Raw genomic sequence first — 18660 nt, 5'->3', positions numbered from 1 at the left:
GAAAAAGCAAGATACTAAAAAAGTGATAATATGTAAAGTTTTAGGGACCAAGAAAATGTTTTTTGGAACAACCTTTCTACCTATTTCAGTGCCTGCAGATCAACTAAATTGGTAGCTGTGAATAAACTAGTTTGTGTAAATATGTTTTAAGCAAAAGGCTTAGACAGTTAGTAGTGAAAGTGCCAAAGCATCAGATTTTACTAAAAAACCTTTATCTAATGTATGTGCAAAAGTGTTTCTTCTATTGCAAAATCCTGGTATATGCAGCCTGAAGTCAGGAGAGTGTGTGCTGATGAACAACTTTACAAAATGCAGCTTGGAATCCCAATTAGTGCTCCTGACTCCTATCACAGCTGTTAGAGTACAAGGTAAAGAGACTTGGCTACACCCTGAATGCAAGGAAGTTCAATCACCAACAAAAGATGAGAAAACTTCGAATATCCGTTCATGTTAGATCTGTTACATGACAATTTTATTAATTGCCTACGTTAGTTTGTTTAATTGCACCAGAAAGCAACTTGAAGAGATAATTTAGTTGTATGATATGTATGTATAGACCAACAAATTCTGAAGATATACCTTTGATACTTCCACTTTAATAAATTAGGATTTGTAAAGAGAACTTTTTTGGTGTACCAATATAATAATGAAATTACAAGAGAATATAGGATTGTATAGTAGGAATTTTGGTTAAGATTAGAAAAATGATCAAATTGTGTAAATGTAACAAATTTTTATAGCTATATCAGAAAGAGAATGAAAATATGTTGTTCAATGCTTTGTCCTATACTGCTTTTTTACTGTATTATATTTGTAGATGTGATGAGCTCCTTCACTAATAAAGTCTATGTGTATGCGCAGAGACCCATATTACTTTATATGTGAAAATAAAAGTGTGCAAAGTTTTTTTTTTTTCTTTTTGCATAGGAAGTAATATACAAAAAGGAGCTATTTTTAATTTTCTGAATATATTATACCTTATATTTGTGTAAATGCTTTATAAAACATGTTTTATTGCCAGATGTACTAAAGTTAGAGGAATGTAGGCAGACCCCATTATCTCAGAGAAGCCCCCCTACAATAGATTCAAGATGTATTTGTAGTAGTGAATGAGACCACCCCTTAGACCTGACAAGGGATTCACATCCTGGAGAAAAGGTCTCTCAAGGAGGTGAATGTAGCACTATGAATCTGTTATATCATGAACAGGAGGGAAAGATAGGCTCAAATAGGATCAAGAGGAGGGAAAAAAGATAAAAATCTAGGGGGTCCGTATATAGAATATACAATATTTGTTGCTTATATGAAAAACTAATACTGTTCTGCTTCACTGTGTTGCTTCACAGTAAAGGAAAACTTGATGTGCTGTCATTACACTTACACAATGTTATCTATTACCTAGACACCATTTGAAACTCTACAGCTAACATGATTGACAAGAAGAAAAAGATAAAGGAAAGATCTTTTCGGTGTCAAAAGGTCGACCATGGGACACTACCACCCCATAACCGGTTTGTGAACTATTGTACTTATTTGGACTTCCGAGGTCCTTCATTGGACCCTGTGGCTTGATGATATATAGATGATGGCATAGGCCTTCCCTTAGGGCAGGGGTCTGCAACCTGCGGCTCTTCAGCCTGCTTGTTGTGGCTCCCTTCGGCTGCCGCGGGGAGATCTCTGATGGGGGATCCCCTTCCTCCCAAGACACTGCGGAGGAGGGGGATTCCCTATCCGGTGTTCTAATGAAAAAAATCTACCAGTGAAATAAATCTACCACGGGGCGTGTACAAATGGGTGTGTACAATGACATCCCCCTCCTTTGAACCCCAATTCCTCTGGAATGGGGAGATGTACAAAACCAAAAATGTAGGTGCAAGTGGGGGACACCTGTGACTAACACCCCCTAAAATTTAATTGTTAGGGTATTATCAGAACATAAAGAACTCTGCCCATCAAAAAAACCTACCTTTACACATTGCTGGAGGCACCTGAACCCCAATTTCTCTGGAACAGGAAGGGGGTACAGGTGAACAAAATTAGAGGTGCAAGTGGGGGACACCTGTGGCTAACACCTCCTAAAAACTCCACCCATCAAAAAACCCCTACCCTGTTACACATTGTTGGAGGCTTCTAGCACCTAAACCCCAATTTATCTGGAAACGGGGGTACAGGTGAAAAAAATTTGAGGTGCAAGTACAGGACACCTGTGGCTAACACCTCCTAAAAATTCATAAAAACTCTGCCTATCAAAAAAATCTACCCTGTTACACATTGCTGGAAGCATCTAGCATCTGAACCCCAATTTCTCTGGAAACGGGGGGGAGGCGGTACAGGTGACCAAAATAGAGGTGCAAGTGGGGGACACTTATGGCTAACACCACCTACAATTGAATCGCTAAGGCATCGTCAGAAAATAAAGAACTCTGCCCATCAAAATAATCTACCCTGTTACACATTGCTGGAGGCTTCTAGCACCTGAATCCCAATTATTCAAGATTGGGGGTTACAGGTGAACAAAATTAAAGCTGCAAATGGGGTACACCTGTGGCTAACACCCCTTAAAATGTCATCGCTAAGGCATCGTCAGAACATAAAGAACTCTGCCCATCAAAAAAATCTACCCTGTTACGTTAGAAGCCTCCAGCTAATGTAACAGGATGATACGTTAGAAGCTGGAGGCTTCTAGGGGCATAGTTCAGTGTTTAATTTATTTCAAAGTAGGCCTACACATGCACACTTGTTGTAACAGGTAAAATTTTAAAAATATTAAAACTTTTAAAAGTTTATAAACTGTGTTATGTTTTGCGACTCCAGACTATTTTTCTTTACTGGAAGTAAAGGTTGATAGTAAAGGTTGCTGACCCCTGCCTTAGGGGAATAACTCTGTATACCTATAAAGATTGATGTATTTCCTTGTTTTAATCAGAATTTCTATGCTTTAACTGCCAAGCATTTGAGTTTTTAAGTTGCAACATTAAACCTTTATTTATTTGGATCCACTGTGTCATCTCTGATGGTCCGCTTGGAGACCCCTTAAAAGAACCAAACACAATAACCTTTTATAATGGGATGGCGGAGTGAATGGCTGTCCAGGTTGCCACTTGAATGGCACCAGTAGGATCTAATTCCACATTAGAAGCCTATCTGAAGAAAGGCATCCCAGTATGGCAGAGTATGTGTGATGGGTACTGGTCTGTCCCAAGGTGTGACTTGATGGGAGCAGCTGAAGTCCCTGATTACATCACCAAAAAGGTCTTGCCAGCAATACCAAATAGAACCAACTATTACTTTTACAGGCTAATGATGTAAAAGCAAATCACGTCCTTGATTTTCTTAAGCAATACACCTTTGGGAACGGGAAGCTGTTTCCATAATAAGTTGCTTTAATATAGAGTAGCAACATTCCATATCCCCTTCCCCACAAACACACATTTTGTGGCTACATCATTTTTCACTCCACTGGAAAACCAATATATTGGAGTGTGCCTATGTGAATGTGTTCCTTTTCAGCCAAAAAAGCATCTATCAGGTCAGGTATTTGTGACTGACATGTTTTTGGCCTGCATAGAAGACCTACAGCCCTGTAACCCTAATGTAAACCCTGTCCCCACAATTCTCATTGCGTTCATTACAAATTGAGCGCCAGTGCCACATTCCATCTCTGCGCCATAATTCTTCCACACTCATAAGAGCAGCAAGGTGAGTTTCTATGCTATTATTGGTCACAGGATTCTCTCTTTGTCACTGGGCTCAGTGTGCTGGTGGAGTAATAATATTTTTATGACCATGTCCTGTTGAGTACTGTCGACACGAGCCACACTAGCCTACTAGCCTGACGGCAGAGGTGATTCCAGGTAAGGAATACGGGAGGGAGTTTTGTTTTACTTCTTTATTGTGCACCTTCAACTTAATAATTTCTTTACTGCTCTTGGGATCCTTGGGTCAATATCTGATACAACATAAACAACATGATGAACAAGTTTGTGGAGGTTCTTGATCAAATTAACCGCATTTATGAACCTTACAATCCCCCACTTGAGATAGGCCTTATGCTTGTGTGCACCTCCACACCTGTAGTGCACGTTGTAAGCCCCCTGGAGACCAAAATAACATATATAAGTACCCCCATCATATATGCTACATTGGTGCCTTCAGGTTCCCATGTCACACCACAAAGCCCCCAATATGCAGTACAGATCTCATAACTGCAAAAGTTTCTGCAGAGCAATGGGGTTTGATCATCCCCCATTGCATCCCCACAGTGATAACCTACTGAGTGCAGTACTTTAGGTTCAGTGTACAACCCTGAACACTTCTGATGTTAGGTGAATAGGACAGATCTATGTAATGTTTCTCTACATACCTCATAAATCCTTCTCCAGGATTGTCATTATAGGTCCTTACATATATAGTAATTTACTAAGCAGTTTTCTGGACTATTTTTCATCATTCTCTTCATCATAACAGTATCTACAATTTCATCGTAAATAGTAGAGGAGAAGAATGTGATTGACAAAAAACGTGTCTGTCACTCCTAACTGGTGTATTGAAGTCACATTTAGGAGGCATACAGGCATCAGAGTTTTGGAATGGTTCAGATAATAAAGGAATTGCCTGAAGCCAAGTAACAGAAGAGAACTGTAGGTGGAAGGCTAGCATGAGTGGGGAGTTAGGGAGACACCAGGTTTAGAGTTAAGGTCATGAGATGACAAAAAGCTCAGGTCTAGTGGATTTTGTAAGACAGAGAGGCAGACAGGGGTGAGAGGTTATAGAATGGAAAAGGTAAGGGGATGAGGTCACCTGCCAGAAAGTTCTGTGGGAGAAAGTTACCCATTTCTCAACCTATTTGAAGGTTTAGGGAATAGGACCAAGAAATTAGGTGGACGTAGTTGTAGGTATTCAAAAGCAGTGTTCATTGGTGTATCTTGTCCAGTGGTGGGTATGGTATAAAGTAAGAAGAGGTGGTGATCCTCAAGGTTTCATTTTGGTAAGGGGCTGCATCTAATAGTGTTCCTAAGTGTGGTGTGGCTGGAAAAATTGGATTAGGGTGGTGGCAAGTTGGAGATGGTTTAAAGCTTTGAGGACCTGTAACCTTGTGGAGATAGTGGAATACAGTGGGGGCATGGTTGTTGAAAGAGTTTTTAAAACATGTTACTATGTTTTCTGTTTTTTATGTTAATTGTTAAACCTTTGTTCATATGTGCATTGTTTTATTTGTTGTACCTTCATAAATGTATTTTGTTTGCTAATAAATGGTCACTTTGGCCATGAAACTCACAAGCTGTGTTGATCTTGCTGCTGTATTTAGTAAAAAGGGATGAAAAAGGGGGATGTGGGGAAATAATGGCAAAGCACCTGTCTGTGTTGGGGGATTTCCCAATTTTTAGTGTAAAACATCTGTAAAGCCTAGAAAGGCCTATACAAAAAAGATTGAATCTAAAATAAAATCAACTATTATAGTAAAATATTTTCTTATTAACTACTTTAGATTACCCTACAAATCCACATTACTATTAACAATTACAAAGAACACAAAAGTGCGTGATAAAGCTTTATTAGATAAACGAGATAAAAGGAGGCCTCAAGAAGTAGCATAAGAAAAACATAGACATTACAGAGTGAATGATCCAGCACAATATATCAGCAATTGATGGTTTTCATTTTTCCATTTCATGATTTGATGTAGATCGGGCATAGTCTTGGTGAGGTATGCCAGTGGTTCCTCAGCAATATAGGTGCGTCAATAACTGTATATCACCTTACAGTATTCTTATTAGAGTTCATTTAGTTAGATATCTGTGCCAGATTTTGAATCTGATATTCCTTTAATACTTCGATTGGTGAACTTTCTCGCTTGTAGAAACAACTTTTCCATCTACCGTTTCCTGAATGATGGTACGGACTTGACGTGTGACTTGAGGGTCTAAAATTTAAAAAAATACTTAGTGTATAGGGCAAAAATCATAACAGTCAATCAACATTCTGACCAATACCAGGATACCATTACTTATTATTGATATCATACTAATTGTGTTTCCTTTTCAAATCATTGGAAAATAAGTTAATTAGAAGTTCATAGGAATTGTACTTACTTTCTTTGATGTGAATGCTGTTGGAAGGAAAAGAGAAAATAACAAGAATTAAATTTAAGTTTCAAAATAAAGAAGCATTTGGCATTATTAAGCTAGGCAAGTTATTTTCAAAAGATATTATGGACAGTTTAGATCAATCTTTGTGATCAACAACTAGTATTTATTGTACCATCCATTTATTTAATAATTTATTATTGGAATTTTGATCAATTCTATCATTTTATGCAACCTAAATATTGCAAACTGATTTGATTTCAATAATATGGCTAACTAAATAACATAGTTCAGCCTTGCCCATTGATTTATTGCTGCATTCTCTGAAGTTCTACTTACTTAGCATCTTCTCCCTCAAGGAGGCGTCTGTAGGTGGCAATTTCCTGTTCAAGACGGGTCTTGACATCCATGAGGATTTTGTACTCGTAGCTTTGACGTTCCATATCTGACCTCAACTCGGCAAGCTGTGCTTCTACACCGCTGATAAGTTCTTGTATCTGAGCGAGCTGTACACAGTATCGGCCTTCTGTGTCTGCCAATGTTCCTTCCAGTGCTGATTTCTATAAAGGGTAGAGAGATATATTTAAGACAATATTGTATACTATTGTTCCAATATGTGTTAGAAATTCTGGTGATGTTGGATGTTCTTAGTAAATAGGTAATTAAATCAAGACCTTACCAAGCTTAGCTGGGTCTGCAGGTCGATCTCTAAGCTTTGAAGTGTACGTTTGAGGTCGGTGATTTCTGTTTTGCTGGACTGGATCTGTTGACTGTGGCTTGCAACTTCTCTGTTCAGTTCTTCTGTCTGTTAGGTCACAGTAAACATTCAGTAAATAATGGCATTGTTCTTCATACAGTTTTCATTTCTATGAAAACCTTGTATCACTCTAGAAGGTTCCTTGAGTAGCAATGGACTGCTCTCCTTCCTGACAGTGTCTACATAATTTGTGGTGACACCACTTGTCTTATTCTTTAGTACATAATCTATGAATTTATTTATCTATTTTTTCATTTGTCTCTAAAGGGAGCATACTGCCAGTATTGGCAAAATCCTCAGTATTGCACTGCTGCCCTACCTTCTTGAAGTACCATTCTTCAACTTCTTTGCGGTTCTTTTCAGCCAGACCCTCATACTGGTCTCTCATGTCAGCCAAGATCTTTGTCAAGTCAACAGCTGGGGCGGCATCCATTTCCACATTGACAGTGCCACCAACATGTCCACGAAGGGCTTTCATTTCCTGTGTACAAGAATTTAATTTTGTTAGGAAGTTAGTAAGAAATGGTATAATATAAAGTTCTATAATTTTACCTAATGTGTCACCTTGCATAAAAAATAATAAGAAATGTAATTATAATTTAGATATCATGTACTTCAATGCCGCCATGTTTGTGATAAGCACTTGGCGGGTGGAGATAAAATGTGGGACATTGAAAAGTAATATTCTTTTTATTGGTTTTTAGATATACTTGTAAAACAGAGCAGTTTGATATGAATAATATCATCAATGTGTGGTAATGATTTAAAACATGTGTATGTGTGTAATTTAAAAGGAACTATGAACATGGGGGCAGCCATATTTGCTCATTACATGCTAGGACTATGCTTCTGGCTGTGAAGTGCTACAGAACAGTAGTGCTTTACTGTTCCTTCTTAACAAAGACACTATATTCAAACTGCTATGACAACGTAAAACATATTTTTATTGAAAATTACTTCCCAAAAGTTATTGGAAATGTGAGGGTGTGTTTATCTTGGGAAGGCCATGGAGTAGACCAGAGCTCATTGGAACAGATTTGCACCAAGTCCACCAGGCAGATGGAAAGTGAGATAGTCTATCTAGACCCATATTTTAGAAGATATGAGTCTAGATAGACTATCTCAGAGATTATATTATGTATACATTTTATTACATACCTCTTCATGGTTCTTCTTCAGATAGGCCAGCTCTTCCTTCAAGCTTTCAATCTGGAGCTCCAGGTCAGACCTGGTAAGAGTAAGCTCATCCAGAACTTTACGAAGGCCATTGATGTCAGCCTCAACACTAAGTCTCAGGGCATGTTCAGTTTCATACCTAAATAAAAAGAGACAATAAAAAGCTGATTTAACTTTGTGACACGAGTACATTTTATCTTGGTGTATCTCATAAGAACTGTGTTCAATGATACTGTCTTCCACAACTAAGGAAGGATCACTCTCTTACTTGGTTCTGAAGTCATCAGCAGCCAGTTTAGCATTGTCAATCTGAAGGACCACGCTGGCATTCTCCACGGTGGCATTCTGGATCTAAGAATTGTGAAAATACAAGAATATTGGCTTATTATTATCTTTGATGAATGGAGTTTTCAAAAAAAAAGAACCTAGAGGATGTGCAATAAGTCATAGCAACCAACTTGATATCAAATGTGTACAATTGAGAGCATTCAGACTAATGAAAACTGATTTTTTATTAGCTGATGTGATTTATGTGTTTAGGTGCACATTATTTTTCCTTGTTTCTTTATATATATATGATCAATAGTCATTGTAATGACAATATTTTTATTATCAAGCCCTTGCTTTATTTGTTTCTAAAAGAGTTTGGGCGTCTAGATATAAATTAAGAAGTAATTGTGGCCAACAGAAACCAATAGAAAAATGATGCTTTTATATTTTCAGTTCAGTATGGGATATGGAGGTAACTGAGTAGGTACATGTGTGTTGATGGTCATGTTATGTGATATGATTAGGTTTATTATGAAATTCTCGTTATACTAAATTAATGTTATGTATTGTGTCATTGTGTCATTTACATAAAGCTCTTCTAATTGTAGATGTTCTGTGTTTTGCATAACTGTAATGTTTATGTGAGTTTTAGAATAATGGAACAACGGAAACAGTTCAGATATATGCCATTAATAAAAATAACATACTATATAATATTAAAATAATGATTTAATAAATGAGGTATTAAAAGAGAAACAGTAATACTGATAACCCATATTATCAATCTGAACAAAAAAATCTTTCAACTGAATATGCTACAATAAACAAAAAATGAAATGGTTGCTATGGGTTGGACTTCTCACATTATAGATTCACATAGTCTGCATATAACGGTTCATAGCTGGATGACAGGTATCAATATTATTGTGGTGAAACTCCTCTTACCTTGTTACGAAGTTCCTCAATTATTTTGTAGTATTGGCTGTAGTCATTAGAAGGTTTGGGAGCTTGCTTCTCATACCATTCCCTGATTTTGATCTCCAGCTCAGCATTGGCCTTCTCCAAGGAGCGCACCTTGTCCAGGTAGGAGGCCAGACGGTCATTCAAGTTTTGCATGGTTTCCTTCTCTCCTCCAGCCAGGAGACCTTCTCCACCTCCAAATCCACCTCCAAATCCACCACCATATCCACCTCCAAATCCACTTCCATATCCACCTCCAAATCCACTTCCATAGCCATACCCGGAGCTAGATGAGTAGCCACCAAAACCACCAGCAACACCACATTGTCCACCACCTAAGCTGCTACCAAGACCACTAGCCCCAGAAGAAACCACCCTTGAGGTTGAGATGGAGATGTTTTTGCCACCACTACCTCCATGGATGCTAGGTGCCCTGTAGCTACCCATGGAAACTCTGCTTGAACCACCACCTAACCCAGATAAACCCAGGCCACCTGAGGATCCTGAGGATGTAGTGGTTTGCCTAATGCTGTATGAGCTCATGATGAAATTGTAATGCCTGTCCTTTCCTATGAGCTACTTGATGTTATAATTGAGAGATAGAAGCCAAGACTTTCCATCCCTGACTTTATACTAAGAGATGTGGGCGTGATTTCTTCCTAAGGATTGGTTCCGTGTAAGAGTCATCAACTTTAATTTGCGTGCCAACATTTGTGAGAGAAGCGGGATTTGTGATTACCTCACTAGTCTGGGAGAATACTCCAGAAATGTCTCACACCCCCTCCCCTATCTCTTTACTTTAAATCTTTCTTACACAAAATGCTTTTACATATACGGGAGGAGGCATTGTCTGTGCGCACTTTGCTGTTTTCTAAAACAAAAGCTCTGATTCACTTTGAGTCAGGGAGGCTCCTCGCTTTAGGCTATGCATTTGACATTCTTGTACACTTATCCAGGTAAAATGGTATGGCCACCCCTCCCTACTCAGGAAAGTTAGGAACATTAGTTGAAATGAGAGATGCTGTTTAAAACAATGCACTCCATCATCTTTATTTCATTTAACCCTCAAAGATAACGTGACAAGAAGAGTATCACAAATGACAAGGAGAGTATCAAGTATCAATCAACCTTTAACTGGATGATATTTTTTTTTTGCTCATAAAATACTTTTTTTCCCATAAAAGACTCTTTTTACCTCTTCCATCTTGTTTTGTATCTTAGTGCTGCAGATATTTTGCAGCCTTTGGTGGACATGTCCCGTTTGCATGCATTGTCTCCAGAGTTACACATGATTGATTTATAATGGTTTCTTGATATAGGCCACATTGGATCGTGTCTGAGAAATGTGTGATGGTACTGCTGCTTGCAATCTCCTTTAGGAGTGCATATGATGGGACAACAAGGAACAGGAAGACAGTTATCACCCTACAACAGGTTTTCAAATTATGGTGGGGCAATTATTTTAATAAAAGCTGCACAGTTTTATAACATTCTTTGAGTATTTACCAGAAATCAATAGAATGACATAGATCAAACAATTAAAGTGTCAGAAAAGAAAAAGCAAGAAGTTGTTATAAAGACTATTGTCAAGGGAAAGGTCTCCCCAGGGCCACCTATGTCCTTATAATGGGAAACAGAAAAAAAGGGGACAAGGTACAGCCACTCAGATCTTCAATAATATACATGTCAATTGGTCATCCTTGAGACATTGGGTCTTTGGGTACAGATGAGAGCATACAATACCCTAATACTACTATTATTTTTGGCTTAAAGAGAGAAAAGGTTGGAGCGTAGTGAGGGTAAATGGAGAAAAAAAGAAATAGTAGAAAGGGTCAAGAGAATAATGAAGGATACAGGAAGGGGTGGTGAAGAGGGTGTCAGAAGTAAAGAAAAAGGGTTAGTATAGGGAGAAGAAAGGCACAGCAAACACAAAATGAACCCAGGGGATGTAACTGTGCAACATGTGAGCTAGGTGCACATGGCCAAATCTAGTTCGTTAAAACCTTTTTAAAAATACGAATTCCAATTAAGACTCAGATTTCTCGTTCCAACCAATACCACTTGAACTTGGAAAGTTTTAGTTACAAACACCTTTAATGATAAAGATGTAATTACATAATTGGATGTTGCAATTTTAAACAAAATAAACTGTAAATTAAAATCATGCTGACTTTCACAACAGTAATCCAATATTTCATTTTTTGTTAGATTCTGGAAAGTTTACTCTTCTGATTCTTTCTTTTACATTATCTCTAGAATTTCTACTGGTTGAGGCTTCTGCACTTAGGTTTATGAGTCTGCGGATGCCTTGATGAGTTTTTAGTAAGATTTTTTTATTTACAGTTGTATTATAGAGAATGCAACTGGAAGAGCTTGAATACTCAAAGATTGGGTTTACAAACTTCCAGATAAACACGAAGAGTTGTATTATATTAAGAAAAATATGGCAAGGACTTTTCAATAAAGTATGCAAAATATGCAAAGGCTGACTCAGCACACCAGGCTCCGTTTATTATTAAAAAATCGTTTTTGAATGGAACGATCCTTTAATTTGTTTGAACCACATTGCCACAAAAAGGTGTTGTCACTAACATCTCATTGAGCTAACTATAAATTTCACGCTGATGATGCAAAAACTGAAAAAAAAAGACTGTACACTTGAGTGAGGATCTGTAATTTAATGTAGAGTATCTACTTGCCGACCCTAACCCCATTTTTTAAGGTTATATCATTCTTTGCTGGTGTGCGTCCATGGAGATGTGTGTTCATTCACTCAAAAAAGAATCTATGAGGTCAGATGTCCACGAGAGACATTTTTACAGCCCTGTTGCCCAAAATCTAAACCTTCTCAGTGTGTGGCCTGTGTTTTGGCACTCAAATCAGGCACTAGTGACAATCTGTGTGTCAGTGGCATACTTCATCTCTGTACTATACTTTCTCTATGTTTGTAAGGACAACTAGATGATTTCCTGTGCTAGGACTGGTTACAGAATTTTCTAATTTCCACTGACTGGTAGAGAAATATTATGTTTAATGACCATGCCTTGATGAGTGCTGTCCATCCTAGACTGGTGACAGAGGTGATCAAGGGATAAAAATGCTGAAGAAAACTTGATGTTTTACTTCTTCATTGTGCCCCTCCTACTTATTTCATTTTTCACTGTCCTAAGTCTCCTAGGTCTGCTGTGTTCCAATATCCATGTGTACAATATGGCGAGCATGTATGTGGAGGTTGCTGAGGGTTCCAAAAAATCTGTACAGTTGAAATATGGATGAAGGGCTTTACCGGATAATTGCAGTAAAATAAATTACCATCTAGTAGTTTGGTGGGTAAAGTGGTAGGTAAATTTTAAGTGTTCTTTTGCAGGGGTGTTGGATAGCAGGTCTCAGAGAAGGCAACTTCAGTTGGTGAAATTCGGATAAACGTCTTCCTTCTCTTCTGTCTTGTGCCTGAGGAAAACACCAACAAGGTGTGCTCCTTGGAGGCGCTAAATGTGCAAGCTACAGCATCAGCTATTCTTCATGGTACTGACTGGTAACTATCCTATGTCGGTAACCTTCTACAAAGGGTTGGCAAGGGAACTGGCTCTCCAAGCTGCCAGTGTGCTTAAGTAGCACCCATAATGTCCAGCTTCACGTCAGGAGCATGTCTGAAGAAAGTGTCTGCCATCAGGGCCTCCTAATGTGGTAGAGTATGTGTGGTGGTTACTGGTCTGTCCCCAGGTGTGGCTGGAGACTCCTTCAAGAAAGGGTAGTATACCAGTTTGAGGAGTCCACAGAGCATAGTGGCACCCATGGTTTCTACTGCTGGTGGGATAGAAGCCTTTGGGAGCCATATGGGGCCTTGGGAAACTCTGGATGTCCAGAACCATTGAAGGACCTAAAGAGACAACCTTGAGGGCTAAAATTACCTTTATATTTTGGTAAGACCAGCTGGAAGGAGTTAACTTTCAAAGCTGTCCAGCTCCAGATTTCAATAACTGTAAATCAGTCTGGTGAATTAAATATGAATATCATTAATTGTGTTAGGGGGAAGGGGACAGTGGTTGGATTAAACATTTTTTGCAGTACAGTGGTTGGATTAAACATTTTTTGCAGTACAGAGTTATGGACCAAAGGTATTCTCATCTTCTAAAGGAGTGCTAGAGTAACTGGTAGCTTTGAATATTTCAGTGCCTGACAGAAACATAATAAAATGAAAATATCAATTTTTGTGTGGTGAATCCAGAAATGTCCCCATTTTCTTGCTATCACATCCAGTTTTTATGATACAGGGTACCCTCTATTTTTGCCAAAAAACATAGAAATTTTATATACAATGAAAAAATAATGAAATAATAATTCAAACGTACTGTTGATTTTTTTTTTGTTCATACAAAAGATTCATTGTCACATTTTTTTTACAGTAAAACAATAAAAAATGAATCGGGTAAGCGGTTAAGGTTAAATTTACGCCTATATCTTTTCCTGGAGTGTTCAGTGTTAGGACAATCCCTCCGGATGCTCCAACAATAGTCAGCCATCATATGTACATCCCATCTACCCTGATACCATCCTTCCATGACCTTCAAATCTTGGTGGAATTGTTCACCTTGCTCATCACTGACTGCACCAAGGTTTTCCAGGAAGTTAGAAAGATGGCTATGCAGAAAATGCACCTTAATGCTCATAAAGCAACCAAGCATTTTGTAGCTCTCCAAGAGTTTCTGAACAATTTCTGTGTAATTATTTGCTCATGTGTTTCCAATAAAGTCCTTGACAATGGCTTTGAATGATAACCAAGCATTCTTTTCGACTTCTGATATTGTCCTGATGAAATGTTCATCACCATTATTTTTTCAAATGACAGGCTAGAAAATGCCAAAATGAGGTACTTGAAATGGTCTCTTTCAGTAGGCAAAGATTTAACAAACTGCTTCATTAGACCCAGTTTCATGTGCAGAGGTGGAAATATAATATTCTTTCTATCAACAAGTGGCTCATGTAGAATGTTTGGATCACCTGGTTTTAGGGCAGATCTTGGCAGATTCCTTGGCAGATTTCTTTCCACCCAATGCAACCCACGAGCTCTGCTGTCCCACATGCACAGATAACAGGGATACTTGGTGTATTCGCATTGCTGACAAAGAAGGAAGCTTACCATTTTAAGGTCAACACAGATGACCCAATTGTGTTGGTGATATTGCAACAACTCAATGACTCTTTTTATGTCTGCATATTCTTGCAGGAAGAAGGGCACACTTTAGGCTCCACTTTGAGCTATCGATGAATAGTCGCCATTCGGTTGAGCTATAGATTGGAATTCCATTTTCCTCCATTAAACCATGTATGGTATGGCAATGCACAAAGCCACTGTCAGTTCTAAAGTACTGCAGAAATGCAATTTCTCTGGTTCTAAAGTACGATACCTTTGTTCCATTTTCACGTAAGTTTTTCTCACGACATATTGATGCTAGGAGTTCTGAAGCCTTCTTCGAAAATCCCAAATCACATGCCAAATCACTCAAATCATGCTGATCAAATCCATTACGAACAAAGTCCTCTTCAATTTTCAAACTCTTCATCATTGTTGTCACCTAGTTCATCACCATAATCATGTTCTTCAAGAGAGGGTAGTGTAACGAAAACCGGCACTGGGATTTCATATGAATGACCCAATGGGCGTATAGCCGATGGTAGACTAGGATACTCTAAGTTACATTTATTTTTCTTGTTATATCCTGAGGTTTTCACTATACAAAAGTAACAGTCACTGAAATGATCTCCTGACTCTCGCCAAACCATAGGTAAACCAAATGGCATCTTATCACATGCTCCCTTTGTCCACATCCGTAAACCCTCCACACACTGTTTGCACACCTTATGAGGGGCCCAAGACTTATCTTGATCACCAAGTTTAACTTTGAAATATGAAAATAGGCTTGCTGATGTTCCCCACTGAACTAGTAATGGTGAAACTGCTACAGATATAACAAAATGAATCAGGGTTGTGTAGGCACTTACGATGAGAAACTGCGGTGTGAATGAATAGCCTATACAAATTTACGCTGCAGTAATCACATTATTATAAGCGGTAGAGAAAAGACCTGGCGTGATAGAAGAAAACTAACTGCACTTTCAGAATCAGCATACCTATTTTAGTGTAAATAAGCTTAAAAATTAAAGTCAACAAAAAATATGTTTAAAATTGTCTCCGGTGTTATAATTGTCACTGATATAATCACTTCTAAGAAGATGCTGGATGAAAGATCTCACCAAAACTCACCTTCACATTAAATAGGAGAATATGTATCCCTTTTTACTGCATGTATTTTTTCTACTTGTGTTCACTATTTTTGAAAAGCAATGTGTGATTTTAATGCTAATGGTGACCTGAATTGGAAAGAAGAAAAAAGCAGAACAGGAAGATTTTTTTATGCTGAAAAATGACCAACATTCCAGGATCCAAGAATTCTGGTACAGTGCCGGAGTGTGGAGAACATAGCAGCCATTATAAATTTCTGGGACCTACACTAGGGACACATTTTTAGGTTATTGTTTATTAAATACCATAAAAATAAATGTAATAATGTAATTGATTTTAGCAGTATTTATAATCAGCATTGCACCTTAGGTATGAATGGTTATTATCAACATACAGTGCTATACTGTATCAAACCATTGGAAGGGGTATATGAGATCTAAAAAGACATTCTGTATATCATCCTGCACAAGCAAGTTCAGACAATGATTATGTGATATTGTGATATTGTGACCTAAGCATTGTCACTGGGAGGGGGATCACTGTGATCACTTTTAAAGGAACTTCCAGATCCAAATTTTCAGAATTCACCAGCAATTCTTAAAAAAATATTAGTAGCTGGACAAAATAGAAAGAGTCCTTAAAATGACATATTAATACATGTGGCTTTCACGTTTTCTCCAAAACCAACATATGACTCAACCATACCAAACAAGGCTACATGGAGCTAAGAAATGCATATTTGATTGTGAGTAATCAGCCATATTTCACCATCTATGGTTTCTAATATTGTGACGTATATAGAAAATTCTCAGGGTTGTGACCGAATTACAAGAACAATTCATAATGAGAAATTCAATAAAAGCCACAAAAGCATGACAATAATTTTATGAGCAACCTGTCCAACCTGCTAAATCATTACATACTCAGCTATTTTCATATAATAGTGTGGAAATTGCACTAAAGGTTTAATATATTGCTCTTCTTTATTGTATTCTGATGCTGAACAGGAATAAAGATTGAGATTGATCACCTGGTGAGTTTTAGTGAAATATTCAATGTTTCATGTTCATGAATTCAAAAATATATACTATAAGTAATAAATAGTAATAAATCTTAGTAATATAAAGTAATAAATCTTAATAAAGCCGACATCCTCCATGCTACGGATACAATGCAGAGGGTTAGAGCAGAATCAAAGACTGTAGAAGAAGATAGACTATCTTGGGGGACCCTGGGTGATCCAGAAAACTTGGAATATATCTGGTCCAGGATTGAAAACATTTGTTAACTAATAACATATTAGTTTTTAGAGACGTTGAGGAATAAAATAAGGACTTTCAATTACATATTAGTTTCCACCTAAACACTAAATTAATCCCCACAATCTATAGTGAGACTTTTTTGCTTGGTATACAAAAAAAACATATTATAGACAAACACATATTAGCTCTCCTGATACTAAAGCACCATTTCGACAAGTTTATTAAACCTGAGTTTTAGCTGTCTTAGTTAATTGTGGGACACACCCAGGAGGATGGAACACACTACTGTCAGAACACTATTGTTAGGAGCCAGTAATTACAAGCTGAGTAATGTACATCTAACCAAAGGAAACCACTTCAGGTGCCACGCCAAACTGTCTCCCATAGTAACTCTCTCATAATAAATTAAGCCAAGAACTCCAGCAGAGGTTGGACAAATCCCAAAGCAAGACATTATACCAATAAAATTGTTGGGGATATGCTTGAACACAGTTTTATGTATCTGTGATAGAATAATGTAGTGCTAATACATTATTATGACATTCTCTTTATCTATAATCCCTTTTTTACATCATTCAAGAATCCTTATGAAGAACCATAATCAAAAGTTCTTTTTTTGGCCATCATTTGGTCTGTGCTGTGATTGATTGTTTGTCTGTCTGGTCATAAACTACTGAACGCTTCAAACGCCACATTAAACCCCATGGCCAATTGAATGCAGTTTCTACTAAGCCATTTAGCTCTCCATAGTCTTTCCAACCTGCCATTTGGGAAGTACGTGTTTCATATTATACTATTAATATTATCAACAGGCAGAAAAGAGATACTTTACATTTGATGGTCAGTGTGGTTTAAATATTGGTGATCAGTGGAACATTGAATATTAGTGTGATAGATGCCACCGTTCATTGTTCTTCACTGAGAAATCTACTTTTTTTATATACCTGGTCAGTTTTAGTTGCACATTCTTACACTGGTAACCATTGAAGAGAATGCGTTAATACACTGAGTGTCAAAAGAAAAAATATTCCTATGTCTTGGTTGTCAGTGGGAAAAAATGCCCCTCTTACGGTGTCATTGGTTACCTACTGGAAGGACAAGGAGATGGGTTCAAGTTCTACAAGCAATGCAGTGTGTTGATTAAAATATATAGAAAAGCCTATTGCATATTTCCTGAAACTTCTAAAAAATTTTAAAGATACCCTGGTTGATAAAATGTTCTGTATTTGTACTGATTCCCTCACAACCTGTTTGTATAAATTGATATGTAATGGACATTATTCATAGGTTGTCCATCAATATCAAACAGTGATCTGACCATTTTAAGAGAACTGATACAACTAGCTCTATAGCCCTCTTTAAATGTATCAAATCTTATGTCAAAGAAAAGGGTAGGGACAGTTAGGAAATCAATGCAGATCTTCATCTTATGTTTATTTGCATCTTTATTTTATTTTGCTTATGTTGTGTTTGTCTAGTCAACTGGAAACACCTTTTCTTCGTGTCCTTTGTGCATATTTTTGTTATTTTTCCTTGTTATCATTTAGCATGATAAAACTCCACAAGGGTATGTAAAAAATGTCAATGTGTCCACAAAATATCTCCAAAAAGCAATGTGCACATGTAGTCATTCATGCTAATGTTGCTTAAACAAACCTGTGTTTGGTTAGAGCCAAACCTAAGTTTACCAAACACTTAGCAAGGTAAGCTACATTTGGAAACTCTTAAATATACACTGCATGCAGTTGCTGCCCAGTGTTCAATTGCTCACTGTTAAGCTACGTACACACGTCCAATGGTTCTCGTTCGATAATTGGCTCAGGGCTGATATTGGACATCAATCTGACCTGTGTACAGAGCCTGTCGTCCATCGGGAAAGATCCTTTCCAACGACAATAATTGCAC

The 18660-nt window shown here is 37.6% G+C and overlaps 1 protein-coding gene and 1 long non-coding RNA gene across 3 annotated transcripts in view; one reads left to right on the top strand and one right to left on the bottom strand.

The window, feature by feature from the left end:
• The window catches only part of LOC140333239 (uncharacterized), a 67368-nt gene extending 62042 nt beyond the window's left edge, over positions 1-5326 (top strand). For both annotated transcript variants that reach the window (XR_011921309.1, XR_011921307.1), the window contains exon 3: positions 1347-5326. This is a non-coding gene — a long non-coding RNA (uncharacterized lncRNA). The remainder of the gene's footprint in view (positions 1-1346) is intronic.
• A 212-nt stretch (positions 5327-5538) lies between these two features.
• On the bottom strand, positions 5539-10397 carry LOC140333235 (keratin, type I cytoskeletal 19-like). The gene is made up of 8 exons (XM_072414773.1): positions 9235-10397; positions 8288-8370; positions 8002-8158; positions 7163-7324; positions 6766-6891; positions 6426-6646; positions 6093-6109; positions 5539-5923 (listed from the first exon to the last, which is right to left on the bottom strand). The coding sequence occupies exons 1-8, from the start codon at positions 9790-9792 to the stop codon at positions 5826-5828; spliced, it is 1422 nt and encodes a 473-aa protein (XP_072270874.1). The 5' UTR covers positions 9793-10397; the 3' UTR covers positions 5539-5825.
• Positions 10398-18660: the final 8263 nt, after the last annotated feature.

This window comes from Pyxicephalus adspersus, chromosome 6 (assembly GCF_032062135.1).
Source record: "Pyxicephalus adspersus chromosome 6, UCB_Pads_2.0, whole genome shotgun sequence".
In the NCBI taxonomy this organism is placed as follows: domain Eukaryota; kingdom Metazoa; phylum Chordata; class Amphibia; order Anura; family Pyxicephalidae; genus Pyxicephalus; species Pyxicephalus adspersus.
Note: the sequence above shows the minus strand (reverse complement) of the source record. Positions and strands in the feature narration are given on the sequence as shown.